The sequence below is a fragment of the Scedosporium apiospermum genome, assembly GCF_000732125.1.
Source record: "Scedosporium apiospermum strain IHEM 14462 chromosome Unknown SEQ_SAPIO_0088, whole genome shotgun sequence".
Lineage (NCBI taxonomy): Eukaryota > Fungi > Ascomycota > Sordariomycetes > Microascales > Microascaceae > Scedosporium > Scedosporium apiospermum.
Genome location: NW_015971789.1, coordinates 408,219 through 430,506, shown reverse-complemented (window position 1 = coordinate 430,506; position 22,288 = coordinate 408,219). Strand labels below are relative to the sequence as shown.

The 22,288-nt window shown below is 51.9% G+C and overlaps 3 protein-coding genes and 1 pseudogene across 3 annotated transcripts; 3 read left to right on the top strand and 1 right to left on the bottom strand.

Annotated features, from left to right (window-relative positions):
* Positions 1-1,331: 1,331 nt before the first annotated feature.
* Positions 1,332-2,150, top strand: SAPIO_CDS3139 (Uncharacterized protein; the record flags this gene model as incomplete). Its single annotated transcript, XM_016785999.1, has 2 exons — positions 1,332-1,569; positions 1,723-2,150. 2 exons carry the CDS (start codon positions 1,332-1,334, stop codon positions 2,148-2,150), a joined length of 666 nt encoding a protein of 221 aa, XP_016644005.1.
* Positions 2,151-3,949: 1,799 nt separating this feature from the next.
* Positions 3,950-8,910, top strand: SAPIO_CDS3138 (uncharacterized protein; the record flags this gene model as incomplete). Its single annotated transcript, XM_016785998.1, has 4 exons — positions 3,950-4,085; positions 4,139-4,960; positions 5,084-7,650; positions 7,723-8,910. The coding sequence occupies 4 exons, from the start codon at positions 3,950-3,952 to the stop codon at positions 8,908-8,910; spliced, it is 4,713 nt and encodes a 1,570-aa protein (XP_016644004.1).
* Positions 8,911-10,075: 1,165 nt separating this feature from the next.
* Positions 10,076-14,179, bottom strand: SAPIO_CDS3137 (uncharacterized protein; the record flags this gene model as incomplete). The annotated part of the gene is made up of 2 exons (XM_016785997.1): positions 10,076-13,046; positions 13,911-14,179. 2 exons carry the CDS (start codon positions 14,177-14,179, stop codon positions 10,076-10,078), a joined length of 3,240 nt encoding a protein of 1,079 aa, XP_016644003.1.
* Positions 14,180-19,797: 5,618 nt separating this feature from the next.
* Positions 19,798-21,417, top strand: SAPIO_CDS3136 (annotated as a pseudogene; the record flags this gene model as incomplete).
* Positions 21,418-22,288: the final 871 nt, after the last annotated feature.

Below are 22,288 nucleotides of genomic sequence, written 5' to 3'. Positions count from 1 at the left end.
GACGCTGCTCGGTGAGCGCCATTGGCTTACGTCGAGAGCAGCGTCATCAGCGATACGACATTCAGCTTCAGCCTTCGGCAGTCACGATGACAGAATGTCAGCATCGCCTCGTTGGAAATTAACTTGTTGCATTGCGATGACATGCTCAGGATAAAGTGGTGGCTGTTGGTTCCGGCGTGTGTCAAGCCCCTGTGTTGTGCCATTTATACAAAGTATAATGGACGAGGTATCTATGGATGTGTGTTATTGCTGTTTCTGTGACTCGCGAGGTAGGATCAATCGAATCAATCGATTGGTAGTATATGAGTCGAGGGTAAATTATGGGGTTTGGCTGGCTGGTCGTCGACATTAATACTAATAGGACGCCTTCTTTCGATGTCGTGATCGAAGAATCTCTTGGATTTCAACGCTTAAGATGAGAGTAGGATCTCCTCGTTGCCGATTTGTTGTAGAGACCCTTGACCTGACGGACAGAGAGGTCACTGTCAAGTCCACATTGGAGCACTTCGTTCGTACAAGTAAACGTACGAAGAGTGAGGAATCAATTGATCCATATCGGTTCAAGGACGCCCGAGATTCGATTGGGTCTTGATTTAAATGGTGCTCAGCCCTGTGCGCGATGTCTCTATACTTCGCTTACATGCCGGCGGCACGCCTGGACAATTCCAAACTCTTTTAATTTCTTGGGCCATGCGGGCCTCCAATAACTACGCGAGAGGACGTTCCCGCTAGAGAGCGAAGTTAGGCAGGAGGGAAGCCAAGCCCCTGGGGACATTGAACCTTGCATAGAGGCTAGAGACTAAACTAGACCGCAGTGTACTTGTAGACCCAACTTAAGGCCATAATCCCGCCAGGTACAGGTACGTCGAACATCTAAGAAAGGGTCCTGTCGAGGGGAATGGCGCCCAAGCCAATGACTCTGACGAAATCCCGCCCACGTTCCACCGCCACATTCGACTTGTTTTTACGGGAGGTACCTGGTACGTTGACAGTCTTGGAGTCCTCATCCCCCATGGGCCATGGCCCTTGGCGCTGGGCATGCCTCCCACGCGACTCTCACATTGATCCACGGGTCCTTTTCACATCTCCTCCCTGACTCCCTTCTCCTCGTCTGTTCTGATCCTCTTCCCTTTCCCTTTTCTCTCACACACACTTTTGAAGCTGAATTCAGCCTGTCGCTCATTTATAGTCACTCTCTTGCCCACCTGGCTTCGTCCAACCTGTCACTCATTTTCCATACATCCTTCGCTTCGTCACTCGTTTTGTGCTTTTTGAACTGAGTTGTATATTCTCGTACTTTCTTGAGTATCCTTAATCTACAGCCATTCACAATGCAGTTCACTATCAACGCCGCGGCCTTCCTGGCCTTTGTCTCTGCTGCTCTTGCTCAGACTGCCGGTTTCGATGTTGTCCGAACTCCTACCAAGGATGAGCTCGTCCCCGCTGGCAAGACTTACAAGGTCACCTGGGACGCTGCTCCCGCCGACTACGATAAGGAGACCGTCAGTATCGTCCTCCTTGCTGGCGAGTCTCCCAGCAAGCTCGTCCCTGGCGCCGAGCCTATTGCTGGTAAGCGATTTTCTCTTCTCCTTGAGAATCTCTTTCCCTTCTCTGCTTCTTGATTCCCGGAGTTATTTTTATTTTTTATTTTTTATTTTTTTCTCTCCGTTATCGACTCTTGGCCAATATGATTCCGAGGTTACTAACGTGTGATATCATCAGCCGGCATCGTAAACTCGGTTGGTTCTTTCGACTGGGCTGTCCCCAGTGACCTCGGTGATGCTGCCGTCTACGGCCTGCAGATCCTTCTCGAGTCCGACCCGACCATCTTCCAGTACTCTTTCCCCTTCCAGATCGAGGCCGGTAAGGAGGGCCCCAAGGGCAACAGCACCAGCAGCGCTGTTCCCTCTTCCACCAAGAAGCCTAGCTCCAGCACTGCCGCCCCCGAGCCTACCGGTGCTCGCAACTCCACCTCCGCTGGCACTCCTCCTCCTCCTCCCAAGACCACTCTCACCAGCACCGTCGGCGGTGGCAGTTCTCCCACCGGTGGTGCTGAGGTTTCCCCCGTCCCCACCAATGGTGCCGCTCGCTCCGCTGCTGGTGCCATCGCCGTCCTCGGCGGTCTTGCTGTCGCTGCTTTCGGCCTCTAAATTCGACGACAATGTTTCTTTGGTGGAGCGGTAATCTGTACGATGGATTCCGTGCGACTCTCTCTGGTCCGACTCGCCTAGCCTGAAGGATAATTTCGGCCTCGGGGCTGGAAACTATTTTCGCGAGGGTTTTTTTTGAAACCTGGGGAGATCAGCCTTTCATCCCGAGCCACCTTGGCTGTTTGAGGCTAGTAGGGGTAACCGAGTGAGCCTCGCGCGGCAGAGGCGTATTACTACCAGGCATGGGACGGAAATTTAATTCGGGTACTTCGGAAAAGGTGTTCATATTAATACCCCCTTCTATTCAGGGTCAATATTAAGTCGTTTTTTAGATCTGATTCCGATCAGGTTTGAACATGGCGGCATTTTCTTTGAAATAGTAGCTCTTGCTCGTGGGATTATCTTCATTCTGTGACGACGTTTGTTACTGGTTTTGCACTTTGAACGACTTGTTTTCAATGAGCTCATCACAGGAAGTAATGGTGAGTCGATGGGCGTTCGCGTAGCGGAGCGGAATCAATATATGTTGTGTGACCTGCCAGGCCGTTAACCCGCAACATACATTCTAATGCAGACATATATGATACATCGCGTGCTGCTCTGATGGGCTGTTCATGAGGCGGGTGAATTTGTAGATCGTCCAAGGGAAACACCGAGCGGGTTAAGGGTTAACTTCACCCGCCTTGTGTGTGCCACTTTATCCCCGTCAAGGATTGCCGCCTTAGCAATAGGAGAGTTTCGTTTTCTTGCCCCGGGTATTTTACTCTTCCGAAGACTGTGAGGCTGGAGATGACTTACTTTGCGACCTTGGTTATTGAGGAGAGGTGATGCTACGACAGCAGATCTCTTGGCCTTTTGATAGCATCACGATGATGGCATCGTGATGATCTTTGTCCAAATAAATCCCATGGCCTTCGTCCCAGATGATGGATGATTTCAAGGATCTTAATTGATTCGCAGCATGTATGTAATACTTGGGACCTCCACTCATCTGAGATTACTTGCTTAAGGTTATCACGTCCATCTATGCAGATCTGAGTCCTTCCATGGGGAGGACGCTCATCACTGCCCATTTTGTCACAGTTTATTTTTGGGATCGACTAACAATTTTAGGGAAGAGCCAAACTATGGAAAGGCGCACTTTCCATGAGGTGCGGGCGTGTGGTGGAGACTTCGCGTGAGCATAACTTTTGTTCCTTGCATTCCTTGTGCAGGTGTTGTTCAATCAATTGTTCTAATTGTTCCCCGCATGGGAGTCGCCAATTCCACGTGATCTCGCTCAGATGACTAACGCGTCGAGACGTGAATTGTCTCCACACCAAGACGCGATTTGTGAATGGCTTCGAGTGCTAGTGAACCTCAAATTGAAGCTGGCTACACGTGAGAGGCGGCACCACACTTTTCACACGTAAGACGCCAATTTTACGCCATACGAAGAGGACCGATTCCATTGTTTCCCAAGCCTGAATCCAATGCATTGAGTTTGACCTGGGAACTTGGTCCCTGCCGTCTTGATGACACGGAATAATCTGGACGAGCAGCTTCAATGGTTCTTAGACAACACAACCGTATCTAAGCCGAACCAAGCAAATACAAACATTTCGGGAGCGGAGACTCCAAGTCAGGGCAAGGGAACATACGACCCGACGCAATCGAACTTGAAACTTTCGGGGGAATTCAGACCTCCAGCCCATCAACAAGCAAACCCCACCCCGAGCACCTTCAGAACCCCAACACATGGAGGCGACGTTCACGGCGGACTTCGAGCTCAGTCAAGCTCTTCTGACAAAGACGCCGAAATGGCACGTCTACTCGGGCTTCAACAACCCAAGAAGCGCTCCTTGATAACGAAACAACAACAGCAACTTCCCACCCCCGTGTCGACAACAGTAACTGGACGCTTTGAACATGCGTATACACAGACTCTCAAGACCGGTTGGTAGTTCTGAACAGTCCGAGTAGGCCTCTATGTGCTGACCTCCTTGCAGGTGCCCCTTCGAGCAACTCTTCGTCACAGAAGAGTAACTCTTCTCTGCCGCCAAAGACGCGAATCCCACACCCTACTCGCCTGACCACACCCGATCTTCCCATAATGGATACCGATGATGACGATGACGACGATTTGATCGAAATCACTGCTGACGAGGCGGGGATATCTTCGGATTCTGTGCAATTCGGAACCGACGTTAGGCTCTGGAGGGAGGATTTTGCAGCTCGACCCGAACCCCCAACGAGGAAGGGCAAAAAGCGGAAGAGTAGCGAGATTAGCAAGGTTACAACGAGCGATGATGACGATGACGACTTTCCGGACCTTCACGAACTTGTTAGCACGCCTATAGCACCGCAACGAAACACTGGCTCTTTCTCACCAGGAAACCTAGCAGCTAGGTCGAGCTTAAGGAGAGACACAAGGCAAGCCTCAGTTCTTAGGACTTTGCCCGCTGCTGCCCCAACATCTCCCTCTCCCTCTCGCCCTAAGCGTGCTACTCGGTCTCTGTCTCCGGTAAAGCTTCCCGGAAGTCAACACTCTCCTTCTCGCCTTGGATCATTGGCCCCTGAACCGAAATATCGGCCAACCACCCCTATCATTTCACCGAGGAAGCTTCCTCCCGTTGTGCTGCAGCCTAACGTACTGGGCGCGGATGTTATTGAACGCGCCCTAGCCCAGACACCAAAGCCAAAGGCCCGGCGGAGCTCCGTGATTGAAGACTCCGAGGACGAATTCCTTACGCCTCCCACCGGTGGTAGCAAGGTTATTGCGTCTCTATCATCCGTGACAGCACAGGACTTACCTCTGGGGGCGATCCCATGTACATTCGATGTTAATATGTCGAAATCCGGCCTCACCTCATCCCCAAGTCCATCGAAACGTTCCAAAGTCGACGCAAAAGGTAAACAGACAGTCCAATCAAGTGCTGATACCATCCTCCCAGTTCAAGGACCTGCGTCCTCAGGGACCAAATCCACCATCTCCTCCGGTCAGATTGACCTCCGCGGTCTATCTAACCTAGTGCAAGACCCATGGCCACTCCAACATTGTCTTGACGCCCTCCGAGAGAAACTTGACCAGAATCGACAAACGTTCGAGAAGGCGCTTCGCGAATCTCGGCCAAGGGACCAAAGAGAAGGCATCAAATTAGAAAAAGAACGATTGATGAACCAACAAGCGGTCGTCAAGGGCCTCGTTGACAGGACTGAACAGTATCAAGTTCTGGTCCACAAGAAGGAGAGCCTATTACAACAAATATCACGCGCCTATAGGGATGGCTTGGCAACGGACGAAGACGAGAACAAGCTAGACGAAATCGGGGACGAACTAAAGGAACTGGAGAAGGCCTTCACCGAAGCCTTGGTTGATGCTACTTCTCGGGACCCTGCCTTGTCAGAGCAGTTGAGAGCTGCTCCCCCGAAACCAATCACTGCTATCCCCGCTACTGAACCCTCCGCCTTTCGAAATGTGAGAAGCCGCCACCCAGAGGGACCGTCCTCGGATGTCATTCATCAAACCCAACTTCCCCCACAAGACTCTCCCCGCTACCACCGTCCCGGCCCTAGGCACGAACCGCCACCGGTGCATCCCGATGAATTCGAGGGCATGTTTAGCGATATTGAAGACTCCCCCATTCAAAATCTCCCCCCTGCTCGACCAAGGCCTCCCCAGCATAGACACAATACCGAAAGACTTTCGCTGGAAGAAATGGACTTCCTCAGTGACGATGATGCTGAGATGATTGCACTCGCGGATAGTTGTCACACTAGCGCACCTCACGCGAGTGCAACATCCCAACGGCATCCCTTGGTGGAGATGTCCGGGAATGCGAAGGCACCTTCTCGGCCTAAGATTCCGGAAAAGAGACTTGCCTCGACTGCAACTAAAAATGCATTCCCAGCAGAGCAGATGCGGTTTCCCTGGTCACCTGAGGTAAAGCAAATGCTTAAGGATCGATTCAGGATGGAGACTTTCCGACATAATCAGCTCGAGGCTATCAATGCAACGCTCTCTGGGGATGACGCATTCATCCTTATGCCTACTGGTGGGGGCAAATCCCTTTGCTACCAGCTACCTGCTGTAGTGAAGAGCGGACGAACAAAAGGTATCACCCTCGTGGTATCACCCCTGATCAGCTTGATGCAGGATCAGGTCGACCATCTCAAGTCCCTCCACATACACGCTGTCGCATATAACGGTGAGGCTCCTCGAGAATATAAGGATATGGTGATGAAAATGCTTCGTGAGAGGAACCCCGAGAACTTCATCGAGTTGCTCTATGTTACTCCAGAGATGGTCAACAAGAACAAACGATTCCAGGATGGTATGGACATGCTGTATCAGAAGGGGAAGCTTGCCCGCATCGTCATTGATGAAGCCCACTGCGTCAGTCAGTGGGGGCATGACTTCCGGCCAGACTATAAAGAGCTTGGGGTTATCCGAAGGCAATTTCGCGGCGTGCCCCTTATGGCACTCACCGCGACGGCTACCGAGAATGTGATCATGGACGTGATGCACAATCTCGGGATGGAGAACTCGAAAGTCTTTACTCAGAGTTTCAACAGACCAAACCTCTATTACGAGGTTCGATTGAAGACTGGGAATGCGAACGCTCTTGAGAGCATTGCCAATTTGATCCAGACGAAATATCCGGACCAATGTGGTATCGTATATACCATTTCGAGGAAGAACGCTGAAGATGTTGCTCAGAAGCTTTGTGGATATGGTATCAAGGCCGCCCACTACCACGCCTCTGTTCCCCCGGAAGAGAAGGTCGCGACGCAGCGAGAGTGGCAAAAGGATAGGATCCGTGTTGTTGTCGCTACGATTGCGTTTGGTATGGGAATCGACAAACCTGACGTACGATTCGTCATTCACCACGGCCTCCCCAAGAGTCTGGAGGGTTATTATCAAGAAACAGGACGAGCAGGGCGAGACGGAAACGCATCCGATTGCTACCTCTACTTTAGCCACTCCGATGCGAGGGTGCTCCGCAAGCTCATTTCCGATGGAGAAGGAGGCTGGGAGCAGAAGGAGAGGCAGAAGGGTATGCTGAACCGCATGGTGGCCTTTTGCGACAATCCATCCGACTGTCGTAGGGTTGAAGTGCTTCGGTACTTTGGTGAAGCGTTCGACAGGGCTGACTGCAACAAAGGTTGCGACAACTGTCGAACGGGGGCTGTATCCGAGCAGCAGGATTTTACCGCGATTGCTCAGGCGGCGATCGAAGCTGTGGCTCAGGAAAGCAGACTCACCTCGAACCAGTGTGCCGATCTCCTTATGGGTAAAGGGAAGGCGAACCGCGATGAGAACGAAGCGGACCACCTGAATGGAGGCGACGGACGTTTTCGAGCGCCCGCGGCTCAAGCAACTCCACAATACCGTGGAATTGCGAAACATATGAAGAAGTACGAAGTCGAGCGAATCATCGACCGACTGACCGTAGAGGGTGCCCTTGGAGAAGACAATGTGATGAACAGGAGAGCGGGATTCGCAGTTCAGTATCTCAAGGTGAGTCTTTCAGTCTCGTGCCATTGACTGTAAGTTGGCAGTTCAAAACACTAACCCATGAATTTCTTCTAGCTGGGTTCAAATGCCAATCAGTTCCGCTACGGCCAGCGGCGTCTTATGCTTTCGGTGCAAGTTGGTAGAGGGAGTAAGGAGCCAACTACTGCTAAACCGAAGAAGCGTGCTAAGAAGGACGATGCGTCCAAAAATGCCGCGTCGACCGACATCTCCTCTCCAGTGGCTCCTGCATCGAGGAGGAAGAAGAAGCCGTCGAAAGCATCGTCTTCCCGGCAAGCGGAAGAGGATGAGCTCCCCACTACACGAAACGGCTATCAAAAGGACAATTTTGTTGTCGACGACTCGGATGACGACGATTACTTTGAACCCGTGCCCAAAAAGCGCAAGTCGAATGCCGGTGCCAGTTCTTCCGCTGACCCACCACTACCACCCTTTGAGGACATACCTCTCAGCTCTCTGCCGGAGATCCACCAGGAAGTCGTCCACAACTTCGTAGCGGAAGCCAAGGCTCTCGAGGAGGAGACCCGGAATAATGAGGGTCTGCGCAGGCCCCTCTTCGGCGAGAAGGATTTCCAGGAGATGGCGATCCACTGGACCATCACCCTGGACGAGATGAGGAGGATCAAAGGCATAGTCCAGGCCCGCGTCAATAAGTACGGCGAGAAGTTCCTGAGACTCATACGCCACTTCTACGGGGAGTACACGACGATGATGGGGGCCATGGGCGGCGATGATAGCATGGACGTGGCGGGCGAGGGACAGGAGATTGTCGATCTCATTAGCTCCGATGACGACGAGTTCGGGGACGACGATTTCGATCTCGACCCTGACGATGACGACGACGCCGCCGCCGGCGAACAGCAATCCAAGTTCTTCTCGGCCCCGGTCCAGGTGCCGCCTCGGCCCGCTGCGGATCCTTCGACCATTGCGCAGTGGCATCAGCGTCTCGAGCAGGCTAGCCAACGCCCGCCTCCCGCGGACGGCCCCGCGAACGCCCCGGCGGCTCGTGGAAGCGCCGCCGCGCCGCGGGGCAGAAAGAACGGTGGACGCGGATGGAAAGGCCGAGGAAACGGCGGGAGAAAGGCGAGCGGAGGCAACGGGGTGGCCAAGAGGAAGGCATCCGGTACGGGCTCCTCCGTGAGCTTTTTGGGCAAGGGGAAGGGTCCCGGCCGCGGGAAAGGAGGAGGTAGGGGATCTGGTGGAGGGGCCTCGGGCTCATCGGCGATCGGGCTGATGCCGCTGTGAGGTGTGATGAACAGTTGTTTTTGTTTTCCCTTTTATAATGGTTCATGCTCGGTGATACGTTCGGACCGCGCGTCTAATGGTTTGTATATATTGCTGTGCTCTGGCGTCGCTACTCAGGGAGAAGAAGAAAGGTCGGCTGTAGAAAGAAATGTGGTTTTTTTTTCATGAACGGAATGACGAGGGCGTCGGGTGTCTTGTTTTTCCCTTTTCACGTCAAATAGTATCATTTAGCATGCATACAGGGAGACGAGTATTAGCATTGCAGAAGCTATGAATATGGATCAATCGCATTGTGTCTTTGAGAGGTTGGTTTCTTATGTCTCTCTGAGCTAAGTGTGATATGTTGATGATGGAGATAAGCCGCCCTCATGAGTGGCAGAGTAGATATCAAAACATGCATAGCATTTGTTACCATCGCAGACTCGTTTTCTTCATGTTCTTTTTTATTTTTCTCTTTTTGCTTGGAACGCAAGAAGCGCGCTATTAACGTACAAAGTCCGCGGTAAGGAACAGAGGGTATCTCCAGCTTGAACCAAGTGCTTTTGTGAAGGGGCAGATCGCGCCTCTCAGGAAAATATAAGAAAGGTTAGAAACAGCAAGACGCATTACCCTAAAGAGAGCGAGGCTGTTGCGAAGATCGAAGGACCATGAACTAATAGTTGCTTGGATAGAAGGGCTTCGCCAGAAAAAAAATACATATTCGTCTCTCCAGGACCATCTTCTTCTTTTTGTTTCTGTTTCGTCCGTAAATTCGATGAAAACTCCGCTCAAGGGGGTGTCAACGGGGGTATAATGGCATACCGATCTAATAATATATACAGAAAGATTGCGTGCCTGCTATCCAAGAGTAGGCCGAAAAATAGCAAGAGTGAAATAGAAGGAGAAATGGGAAGCGCGAGGGAGAACAGCCCGTTAGAAGGTAAATAAGACAGGTAAGATAGATTCCATGTAACGCAATAGAGCCGCAATGCCTCACCGTGCTCCCAAAAACTCCAAAACCATCAAAAAGTCAACGTAGGGGAAAAAAAAAAAAAAAAAAAAGGAAATAGAAGCTGTCAAAGAAACCATGAGCGCGCCTGCCATAAAACTTCATAGAGCCGGTGGTTCTTTCGGTTAAGAGGCCAACGGCGATAAGGGGAAAAAAAAAAGTGCCAAAAAAACCTCCCTAGTAGCGCCATCGCGGCTTGTTGTCTTTCGGTTTCACGTCGGATGTGGCCCGTTGCATGGCAAGACGAGCACCCGCTACTGCCTGAGGGCTATTACGTCCAGACACGCCCCCGGCTTGCATCGAAGAGGGTTGAGGTAGTATACTCCCCCTCCGCGAGGTCGTAGCAAGAGAGCTAGCGGGCCGCGAAGGGCGTACTTCTGAAGAAGACCGCTGTGGCTGCATGGAAGCGCGACGAGACTCGAGAGACGATACCGAAGGCTGGTTGGAGAGGCGAGTTTTGGCCAGAGTCTGTTGCGAATAGGGGCCAGGGGAGGTGAGACGCTCACGGAAGGAGAGCTTCGACGGAAGGTTCCGAGTAGGTGTCTCTTGTTGCGGCATCGGCGACTCGGACACGGCGCGACCGATAGGGGATCGGAGCGTTGGGAGTTTAGACCCAGCAGAGGTGGGTGTCAGAGATGAGGTGGATCTCACAGTAGTCGGCGTCTTCTTCGCGTACGGACTCGGGGAAGTAAGGCTGAGTGGTTTGAAATTGTGGCCTGTGTCTACCTGAGAGGCATTGGATGAGATGCTCCAAGGCGGTCTGGCGCCAAGGGTCGATGGGGGCCGGGTAGGTTTTGGAGGTGGAGGCGTGACGTGTGAAGGTGTTGCTAGCGCATGGAGCCTGGCGAGGCTGGCTCGCTTTGGTCCCTGGGCTGGAGTCGGTAGCGAGGAATGGCGCCGCTTAGCCATAGCAGACGGCGACCTGTGCTTCGCAATCTTCGCCGAGGGCGTGGACGGGTCGAGGCCGAGAGTTGTCATGATGACGGAGGAAGGAGGGGAGCTTCCGGGAGTTTCCATGCCGCTGGCAACCGTCGACCGATCGTTAGAAAGCATACTAGAGATGCTGTCGCGGAGCTGCTGGCCTTGTTTGCCCGACTGGATATCATCCACGATAGCATCCATGTCTCGCATCTGCTCCTTCAAACCATCCCACTTGGACTGGATTTCCTGGTGGAGACGAAGAATCTCCCCATTGACGGTGAGGCGATCTTTTACACCATTGTCGATAATGAGCAACACGCGTTCGATAGCAGGGCCGTAGTGTGTCTTCTTGGCTTCGTAACTTTCAATCTTCTGGCTCATCAGGGCCGGATTCGCGAGGTTGAGTCCGCCATCGATTCCTTCTTTCAATTTCGAGACCGAGCGCTCGACGGATTCATACATTTTGTACGCCTTCCGGCCAGCGCCTCGGAACACAAGGACCCAGCGGTCCTCGCCCAATTCCTTTCGCAGAGATTCTGCATCCTTCTCGAGCTTCTTGTAGCTAGCGTCGAGACCCGTACGCCTCATCTCGAGCTCGTCGCAGGCAGTAGGAAATGAGTCCTCCGCCCTCGCTTGAAACACCGAGAGCCGCATCGGAAGGAAGTCAAGTGAAGCGCGAAGAGGCTGCATCCTTGCAAACAGTGCTAGCAGACTCGAGTCGTCGAGGGTCATGTTGGCGGCACTGGGTGAACTGGGGCTCAGTGGGAAGGCTGGAAGGCTAAAACGGTTCTGGGCCGTAGGCTTCTTGCTCGGTGGAGTCTCTTCTACTATCGTCTCGAGATCGCCGAAGTCGACACCATCGCCGCTCGCAGCAGCCATGAGAGACTTGTGCCGGCGCTCTTCCATTTCGAACACCAGACGTGATAGCTCGTCCATCTCGTCCTGGATATCACCAAGGACATTATTCCAGAGCTCCTCCCATTCCATGGCGATCTCAACTTGCTCCTTGACCGTGTGCAGTGAAGTACGTATTGCCGTCCACTCGTTCATGATGGATTCCATCTGAATCACGGCGCGGTTGAGGTCGTCCGGAGAAACTTGCGCAATGTCGATGCGGTTTTGCAGTTCTTCGATGGCTGAGACGTAAACATTAATAAGCTCCTCGAATCGCAGGATGGCCTTCTCGACCTCTGCGAGGCCCTCACGGCCGCCGGCGGCGGCCCACTCGACATCGTCATCGCTGTCAAGGCCGTTGATAACCTCGGAGGCTTTCGAGATCCAGCTTCGTATCTGTTCGGCGGCATTGATTAGGGCGGTGGTGGCGGCTTGGGCGGTTGGGATGGCAGAGACTCTACTCGAAAGAGACTCGGCGTCAGGAAGCTGAAGAGCAGTCAACTGGGCCAGCTGATTGGCAAATGAGAGACGGGACAGAGTGTAAATTGAACCGGGGCGTTGGTGACCTGGTGTAAAGTAGCTGGCAAGGTCGGGCGTGAATTCTACCGAGGCTGCACCGGCAGGCTGAGACGAATGATGCGCGAGAGGGGGCGCTGGAGGCGAGTCCTTCGGCGGAAGGGGTGGGGGCGCTTCGCCAGGCCAGGGAGGTTGAACGGTGCGTTCTATATGTTCGCGGCGCGTCTCGAGCTGTACTTTTGTGCCATTCCCATTCACATGATCGGGCAATCTGTATTTGTTGGTGTCCATATTCAATGGTGGTTCGGTCCTGATTTCTGGCAAGAGGACGGGGGAAGGTGTGGGTGCTGGAGAAGGCTCAGGGGTTGCCTCGTCTGCCGACGTCGCCGGCCGAGGCGAAGGTGATCTGGCGGAGCGGCGAGAGCCCGGTCGGGATGGGACGCCAAGGCCAAGACCCTTCCAAGGGCGACCGCGACGCTCGACGGTCGTGGGTTTCGAGTTTTGCAGGTGGGATTCGTCAATTTGGCGGATATGTTGTTGGTCGAGTTTGCCGACGCGGTCCAGGTGGGAGGAAGGCGCGGAGGTGTCGGTCGGGGTGGTTGGCGGTGAGGTCTTCGTGCCGAAACCAAGAGCTTTGAGGCGAGCTGCTAGACCGGGCGAAGGCTTGCGGGGCTGGCGGACGGGAGTGTTCGCGTTCGCGTTCGCGTTCGCCGGAGTGGATGAGAGGTTATTCACGATCGCGGTATTCGTATTCGAAGCGGGTGTGGAGAGAGAGGATGATGATGGAATCGACGAGACGGATAGGGTGGAATTTTCGCTAACAAGTTTCGGGTGAGGAAATGTCCATGGATCGCTGTGTTTGGAACGAGAACGGAAAGGATGAAAACGAAAGCAGACGTAACAAAAAGGCTGGTAGACACGGTGGTGTACATCTAATGTAACTGCATGCTGCAGTGTTTTGGGGAGGGAGAAGAGCGGGTAAAGGGCAACTTGAAGCCGGCACGACTCGAGCCACTTTGACCTTGAGCTATTATTATGTAGCTGTGTACATCAAGGTGACACAATGGAAGGAATAGTGGATGAGATGAATCTGTGCAAAATAGAACATCGCCTGGCAGGAGTCGGGTGCTGGACAACATTCGAGTCTGGTCCCAGCGCACCGTGGAATGCCGGGATGAAATGACACAGACCTTGGGGATGCGAGAAGGACAAACACGATCTGGAGAATGTAATAATGATTCTGGGCCGTTCATACGTCAAGTCCATTGAAGGTAATACCGGGATAAAGGAGCGGTGATGGCGTCCGGGCAGTGTAGTATTAGTGGCTATCAGTGATGCGGCAGCCTAGACGGGCGTTGAGGATTCATCCCAGAACATTGCTGTACCTTTTCGTACTTGTGCAGTGCGGCGGAGAGCTCGGCAAGATCAAGGGGGTCCTCCGTCACTTGACGGCTTGACGAGGGGGGCAGGAAAACATCGACGATACATTGATTGGAAGTGCAGGGAACAATGGAGTGTACAATTTGACGTTGGGGCCAATATGGCAGGGTTCAATGACCGCCAAGTAAAGCAACAGGAAAGGGGGCGGGTTGGGAAGAGATTGTTGTAGACATGATTGCTCAACACTAGTCTGCAATCCAAATGAAATCATTCACAACTAGAACATTAAATTCCCACATACCAAAACATGCTTTCTAGGTTCTCGCTGGAAATGTCGGAAAGGGCAGACGAGAGGACGGCATCAGCCCATTTGCTGATGGGAGGGACGGGGTCGACATTGGAGTCTTCTATACTTTGCAGACTTGCATCGGAGGTTGGCTGTTCTTGAAGATCAATATGTTTTAGCCCCGACCCGGACTGGGATGAGATGCTGGTGTAGTACGAGCTGCTGGTGGTCAGAGAAAGGTTGGTACCATCTGGCCCACCAGCAGCCGAATGAGTGGTTGTCATTGATTGATGAGCGGATGTATCCGTCCACTGGGGCTGCTCCCTCCTATTCTGCCTAGAAAGGAAGAGGGTTCCGGGACGTTTGCTGATGGCGGGGCGGTGATGTTGGGAGTAGGATTTTCGCGCTGGTGTTGGTTATCTGGCTCTGGTCAATCGCAGGCCAGGGACTCTGTCACATGGTATCTACCGCTCTAAGCTCTGCGGGCGTGTGGTATGGCGATGGTGGATGGTGGATGGTATGCTGTGTCCTGCTTTTGGAGGGTTTGGTGGTTTATCCAGAGAGGCGGGACCTTGATAATGCCGAGAGTAGCATCGAATGTGGTGTAGCCAGGAAGCCCAATCGTGCGCCGGAAGTCTGTGGGTGGCCGGTCCAGGGGGGAAAGCTGGTGGAGGGAACTCTTCCTTGGCAGTGTCGCCCCTCGCGGTCTTGGGGAAGAAAACTTCAGTGAGTGACGATGATGACAGGATGGTCCCAGCTACTTCGTACACTAGGCGTGCACAACAGAGGCTCCACTATAGTGGCTGAACCCCTGTAGGATATGCAGAGAGAGGCACAAATCGAATGGTTCCGTTAGACTTCGCCAGGAGTCTCCACTGCAAAGTCTAGGCTCTCTCGCCAGCAGGGGACCAAAGGATTTCAACAGGCTCAATGTCGAAAGACGGGAGAATTAATCACCAAACCACACTACCTTGGCGTACAAGGCAGAGCGAAGAGGCTGGCAATTGGAAAGCGTAATTCGTAGATCCAGAGACAGCGACAGGGGTGAAAGAAGGCGGATGGAAGCCAGAAACCGGCGGTCGAAGAGTTCGTTCTTCTGCGTTGGCCCCTTTTCGTCGTTTTGCAGGTTACAGTGCAGCGCAGTGGAGAAGTCAATGACAATGACAGAGGTGCAGTGCAGTCCAGCGCAGCTGTAGATCTTCCTGGAGGGGCCTTTAGATGCAGCACGGCAATGCAGGATGAGGCAAGCTGGCAGCACCAATCGGGCGGAAGGGGGATGCCGAATTACCAGTCCGTCAGTTGATAGTTGCGCAGGCGTCGCCAAGGGAAAGTCCAATATCCGAGGGGAAGATGGGAAAAGAGTTGACGATGGCCGGGAGACTGCTTTCCTTTCTTTTTTTCGAAGAGAATTTGGGGAGAAGCCGAGACTCGAATCACGCTAGCTAGAATCGTAAAATGGCTCGTGGTGTGCGAAACTGACCGTAAGAACTGTATCACTGAATCGAAACGGGAGAGCAAAGTTTGAGGTCAAATAGAGTAAAGAACGCAAGGAAATGACTGGCTGCGAGCAAAGGATGGGAAACGCGCACGCGTCGAGAATGAAGAAAGGTAGACAGAAGGAAAGACCGAAGGGGCACTAGAAGAAAAGAACGTTTGGGATAGATGAAGTTTTCGGATAGATTGGATAGATTGGGTTTGGGGTAAGATTGATGAAGGGAAGCTGAGAAGAAAGGAATGTGAGATGCGCTTGCGCCTTGGGCTGGATTAGTTGGATTAGTTTGGGTTACTATATTAAATGATTGAAAATGATTGATCAATTGACTGTCCCGTCCTACGCCAGGCTACAATTGCACGGATAGGCCAAGCACTTTTCGTACCGACAAATCCTCCATCAGATGCGTAAGTGTAACCAGACCTGCCAACCGAGATCAAGTGGTTCGGCAAGGACGAGGTACGACGGACGAAGTACGAAGTACTATCGATGGATGAGCTGAGTGCAACAGAGGGTAAGAAGGCACAACGGCAGGCACGGGTGAAAAGAACAGAGGCGATGCGATGAGTGCGCGGACTGGAGGCAAGGGCGCAAGATCCAACCATGACATTAATAGATCATTACACTACGGAGCAGCCCTAATCTTAGACGGTTGTATTGCATTACCATTGATCTGCCCAAGCTAGCGTCCATCATCGACTTGACTGGGGAACCCACTTCGAGAATTCGGGCCTTGGGTGGGCACTTCAACAAAGGTAGCATCAACTAATCTTGGGACAGATGAAGAAAGTACGATATTAATTCCAAAGCTCCGAGTGGAAGCAACAGAAATCACCCCGACTGGCTTCATGTTGTATTCCAAGCCATTCCAGGGGCTGTTTGGACGGCATCAACGTCAATGGAGGACGATGAGCCGGCAAGATGAGGGCGATGAAACACCCATGTTTTCCCCGTGAGTCCTCCCTCACCAGTCGCCACAGAATGTCTTACTTGGCCTCCCCCTCTCTTCGTCAGTTTGGATGACACTTCATCGGTGTCGCAAATCTCTATAGAGGCTAGGGGGAAGTGTGGAGCATGGGCAGGAAGCTCAGTCCTCATCGCTTGACTGTTCCTGCTTCCCACACACCAGCCCGGCGCATTCGGCTTGATGCGGTCGAAACACCGCCGATGGGCATCGACAGGACATGTGCCCTATTTACTTCGTACACGGAGCATTCCAGTTCTTGAACCGAGATCACCCTGACCAGAGAACCAAATGAAGCCCGCCTCGGTGAAAGAGACAACCGAGATTCACCGTCACGCAGAGCAGGGTCGTCCTGTAATAATATCTTCCAATAATACGAAGAGAATACCCAACCGACCCTGATTCCCCCACGCTGGAGGCGGGGATGTATCCGAGCCCGTGGGCTCCATGGTCGAGCCTAGCCTGCTCCAGGTGTATAGAGCATGCGCCGGTATTTGTGGTTTTATCACCCAAGAATTGAGCCCTGCCAATATTACAGAACCAGAAATCTGGTCGAGTCCAAGCTCCTGTGTTGCACTGATGTGACGACAATTGCCAGTTTGCGATAGTTCATTCACATCTAGACCAAAGAAAAGGGACGGGGAGGCACGCTACATCCTAATGCACAAACAATACCCGATTAAAACATGGATACACAGGTACTTTCGGGGTGAACCCGATCAGTAGCTCCTTCGAAGAATGTCACAGAATCCCAGAACGATTTACGAGTACAAAGTGCTTTTGACGGATGAATCTTCTTCGTTTTCCGATATCCTTAACGAATCCTCGAGTAACGATTTATGTCGTGTAATACTTCTTCGGACGAGTATCCACATACTCTTCCCCCAGAGTTTGTTGTCGTCCTCATTCTTGGAATCCTGTCACAACCATCTATTCCGAGGCCTCATTCTCAGTTCGTCCGAAGTATGAAGTAGTACGAAGTACACTAGTTGTATCCATATCCACAGGATCCCACCACCTCATGGAGCAAGCCCCGAACACTGGGGTTGCCGAGATTGGGGTCCATGAACCCCGGTCTCGCTCTCCAGAGATCTGCTTGTACTTCGTACATGATGTTGGGCGACTTCAGTTTCTACGAACTATATACATACCTTCAAACCCGACTTTCTGCTCCCAGTAGTCCGTGTTGTTTCGACGCGGAGATTCCTTCAAGGACTGTACGGGGAAGAGCAGCCGGCCCGGTGTGCAAGATGAAGTTCTTGATATATAAATAGCCCCAAATCTTCCAATAAACCCAAATAGTGTTATCTAGCTATTCGGAGTTTGTGGGGATTGCATTAGCACAAGTAGTTTACCAGGCTACCAGTAAATGGCGGCTTCGAAGGTACAAAGTGGATTTGATTGTACTTCAGATAAACTGGTTCATGAGGGGAACTCTGCAGGCGCGGGTCGCAAATGCAAGGGGCACGCGGATTTTCACTAAGAGCTGCAGACGCGCTCCATCGCTTTGAATCCAACGGACATTGGAAACACCTACAAATACGCACGTAGCTTCATGCAGACGAGAGCAAATTAGCTCAAGGAAAACACAAAAGTACGAAGTAATCGCTGATCTTTCCTTGCGGTCATTTGCGAGGCCCTGACACTGCCTATTTGTCGTACCCATCGTCGCATGCTCCTCCATCCGAACAGGCCCAAAACAGTCTGCAACTCACGAGAGGAGTGGAGCAAGAGGCAGGAGGCAGGAGCAGGGCAATTCTTCCTGTTCGAATGTGCTCTATTTTCCACTTTGTAGTCGGTGATTTCTTGTCCATTCCCTTTGGCTCGTGACATTGTCGGGTCTGCCACATTCAAACTACATGTGAACGAGGTTACAACCAAAGAAGGCTGAAGAGAGTCTGATTTGGCGAGTGAGGTTTCGTGACATGGCCCAGGCAACATGGATCGTCCGTCCCGTGAAGTTGTCATCAACACTTCGTACATACTTCAAAACTTTAGGCAAAGGACGAGACCAAGATCAGGAGCTGAGGTTTAGTGGGGAGGAGGGAAATTGGCTTAATCTCCATCCATTGTCCCCTCCTCGCTGATGCGAGGTTGAGACCCACTGACGAGATGGTGTCTTCACGTGATGTGATGGATTGCCCATCACAGCAACTTGAGGCAAGTTGAGATTGCTCATTCCACCCACAAGTTGCAACTCCAAAGTACGAAGTACATATTACGATGTGCCAAAGTACACTTCCTAAGCTTGAGAATACACAGTATGAAGGTATCAATCAATGACAAGTATGAAATACTTCGTACGCTCAACCAGGCAGAAGTAAAGTGCAGTATTAGTGCCTATCGAGGCCATTACGAGTGCTAAATCACCCTTAACACCCGAGAAGAGGCCAGGAAAAAGCCACAAGAATTAGAGCCGAGATAATACATCAATTGATTTATACTTGGGCAGTCTGCTGAATGAACGCATTTGATTGATCAATTTATTCCCAATGCTAACAGTCCCGAGAAGGCGGAGAGTCTTTGTTGATAATGAGAGAGAGTTGCCCGCAGGACGGAGTCCATCAAGTCCTCTTCATCACAACTTATTTTTTCGCTTTGCCCTTTCTTGGTCTATATCTCTTTATTCTTTTCTAGAAGTATTTTTGTGTTTCCGAAGATCTTACCTCGTGGCGTTTTAGGTGATCCCACGTATCAGGAAAAAGCTCTGTTAAAAGAATTCCCTCGTTGCCCTTCCAGCAAGGCATCAAAGACCTCCGCTGTTTACGTTGTTTCACGATACCCAACCGGGTTACATGGCTCCATTAAACCCGCCTCGCACGGCAACCAAGTGCAAATTGACACGCTAAATACGCCAGAGCAACAGAACGAGACACGTCCAACAGCCCATCCCATTCCAGCGCGACTCGGCGCCGCCGTTTTGGTTATGTCACTCGATCAGACACTGAGAGAAAAGACTTCCCCCCCCCAGTAAATAGTACATCAAAGCGTCTCCATTGTCCCCTCATTAACCCCCCCTATATGTCCGAGGATACCTCTTTCTTATATATCAATCCACATCCCTTGTTATACACACCTTGTCTCAAGACAGTTTATGCCGATTCCAGCTTTCAATACTAATTGATATATCGCTTTCATCGCTTTGTTTCTCTGTCTCTTGTCGGTTCACTTCGAATAAGCATCATCTTCCCATTTCGTAGCAACCCCCTTTGTACGCCCCATACGCATTGTGCCGTATTAATTGTTCGCTGTCCCGCCCAACTTCGAGATCGCGGCGAAGATTATACAACCTGAGCCTCCGAATCTAGACGATATCGATTGTGGACATATCTCTTGTTCATTTGCGTCATTCAACTATTTTTAAACTCTTTCCCGATAGAAGAAAATCCTTTGCTTTCCAGGTGGTGTCTGCCGTGCAGACGCCGGTCGTTTCCTCCCCAAAAACTATGGCGACAATCAACCCGACCGACGAGCCTCCTGCTCTTCGTCGCGATTCTCCGTCACCCGAGCTAGCCCCCACACCCGCAATCGGTCCCTGTCCCGAGCTCTCCAGATGCCTATCGGCCACGTCGTCGATATCTCTCGGTTCCAACGCCGATATCACTCGAGATTCTCTCGGCAGCGATACTTCCCGCCTCTCCTCAGGCAGCTATAGGTCCCGGAGTTCCGATATCAGTTCTGTGTCATCGAGGAGGTCATCCTATCATATAGACGCGAAGGGTCGGCGTCGAGGTTTCGTGCGGCCACAGGGTACCGATTTCGCTGCGAGCGCCCGATCAAGGGAATCCGTCCTGAGCCTCGGCAGCATTGCTCATATCCAATATTACTTCGCTCGGACGGGTCTTTTAGACGGGAAGGGTGCGCAGTTAGCGAGGAAGAGAAAGGAGCGGGGTGCTCTGGACCTAGCCGACTTGGAATCAAATCCTGTATCACCCACGCTCACTGAGGGTGGATACCCATCCTACAGCCCCCTCGGAGTCAGCCCCGACCTTTCCGCCGCGAACTTTGGATCCGGCCAGTTTGTAGAGTCGCCGGTCGATGAAGGCCCCATGGAACCGGACTTTTACTACGACGACCTGGACGAGCCTGATCCCAATATTCTCCCACCCACTGTCAGCACCTACCACCGTGTCGAGAAGCCGGTACCTCGACCACCCACCATCGAAGAACTCAAATCGAACCTGAAGGGCGCTCTAGACAGAGCATACAAGTCCCTCAAGGAGGTCAAGGATGGAAACAACGCCACATCAAAGGGCGAAAACGACTCGCCCGATACCAACAATAGCAGTCCCCGACCAAAAACGAACTCCCAGGGCTGGTTTGAGATCCAGGGAATGCACATACTCGACGTCATGACCTTCGCCATCCGAGCTGCCAAGATGTATTACACGGCTCACGAGAAGCCCGATAGGTTGGATGCTATCAAGGCAGAGAAGGAGGTCCGAGCAGATCTATTGACGGTAATGGAGGTCCTAAAGCACGCGGCCACACGAGACTTTGTCGGCGGCATTCGGAACGACGAAGTCGCCTCCATGGAGGTTTGGCTTAATGGTGTCTCCGACATGTTGCACCAGGACGAGGAGGTTGAAGAGGCGGAGCGTCAGGAGCGTGCCAGCTGGTCCTGGCTCAGCGGCGACTGGACCGGGCGAGAAGTCGAGCGCGAGCTGGCTTTCATCAAGTCCATGGACCCGGATGCCGAACCTCTTCCCGAGTTCACCTCGGCTCAGGAAGCCTCAGACCTTCCCACCCCTTTCCTCAAGGAGTTCCAGAATGGCCTTCGGCTTGTGAATCTTCATAATGCAGCGGTCTGCAAGTCCCAGCGTCGGTTTGGAACCATCCCTACCTTCCACACCGATACGCAGAAGCCGTACCGTGCTGCCGATAACATCCGCTACTGGGCCAAGGCAGCCGAGCTACGATGGGAGGTGACGATCAAGGTCGACGCCCTGGGAATAGTCTACAACAACAGCCCCCAGGTCTGGATTAACTTCCAAGAAGCCATCTTCAAATGGTGTCGTACGGTCCGTGAGGAGATCACTGGTGAGCTTCGCGAGAAGGCTGCGTAGGATACTTTATGGCAGGGCAGATTGGACACTCATGATTATGGTTTTACGGCAAAAGATTTCAACATATTTCTCGGCATAAAGGAACTTTCGTTATCAGAACTTTTTTTTTTCCTTTGTTCAATTTCAACCCTGTCTTCTGATACTGACAGTCATGTTAGTTTCGGAGATGGGTCCTAGGGAATCATGAATCCCTCGGCCTTTATATCCGGCCTTTTTATTTATTAAATCATATACCCCAAGCATAGACGCATAGCTTAACTTTGCCTACTTCCATATTTCATTTGTATATAGCTCATGGTGGCAATGCCTAGCCTACATATAAATCTTGGGTGGTCCTGTCGGATGTTCGTCCAAAGAAACTGTCCGATGCGTTGCAGTCGGGCGAGGGAGATGATGTATTGGAGTAACTTTCCAGGAAGCAATCCGACAACCATCAATACAGATCATGAAAGAGACATTGCCAATATATTTCATCTCTAGGACTTGCCAAAGTCTTCGGCTTCGACAGACGAGATATTGAAACTCAAATCACCGCAAGCTCGCTCTTTTGACCCCTTCACAGTGTCCATACCTATATTTTATATCCTAAATATTGCATACGCAATTCTTGTCTTTTTTCCCCATTCTTTATCTTGCATTTTGCTTTCGTTTGATTTTCAACGCTTTTATTTTATCTTAGGTGGTGAGCAAGATCAGCTCTCCTGGGTCCAGTTCATCGGTAGATAATCGGATAAATATTGCCACCAAGCTACGCAACAGCCTCGTTGCCTGCTCATTGTCGCCTTCTTCGAAGCTTCGACCTGCAGCCAAAGCTTCAGGAGCACAACAATCACAGTTCCTCGACCATCGTTACTCCAACTCATAAATCCCA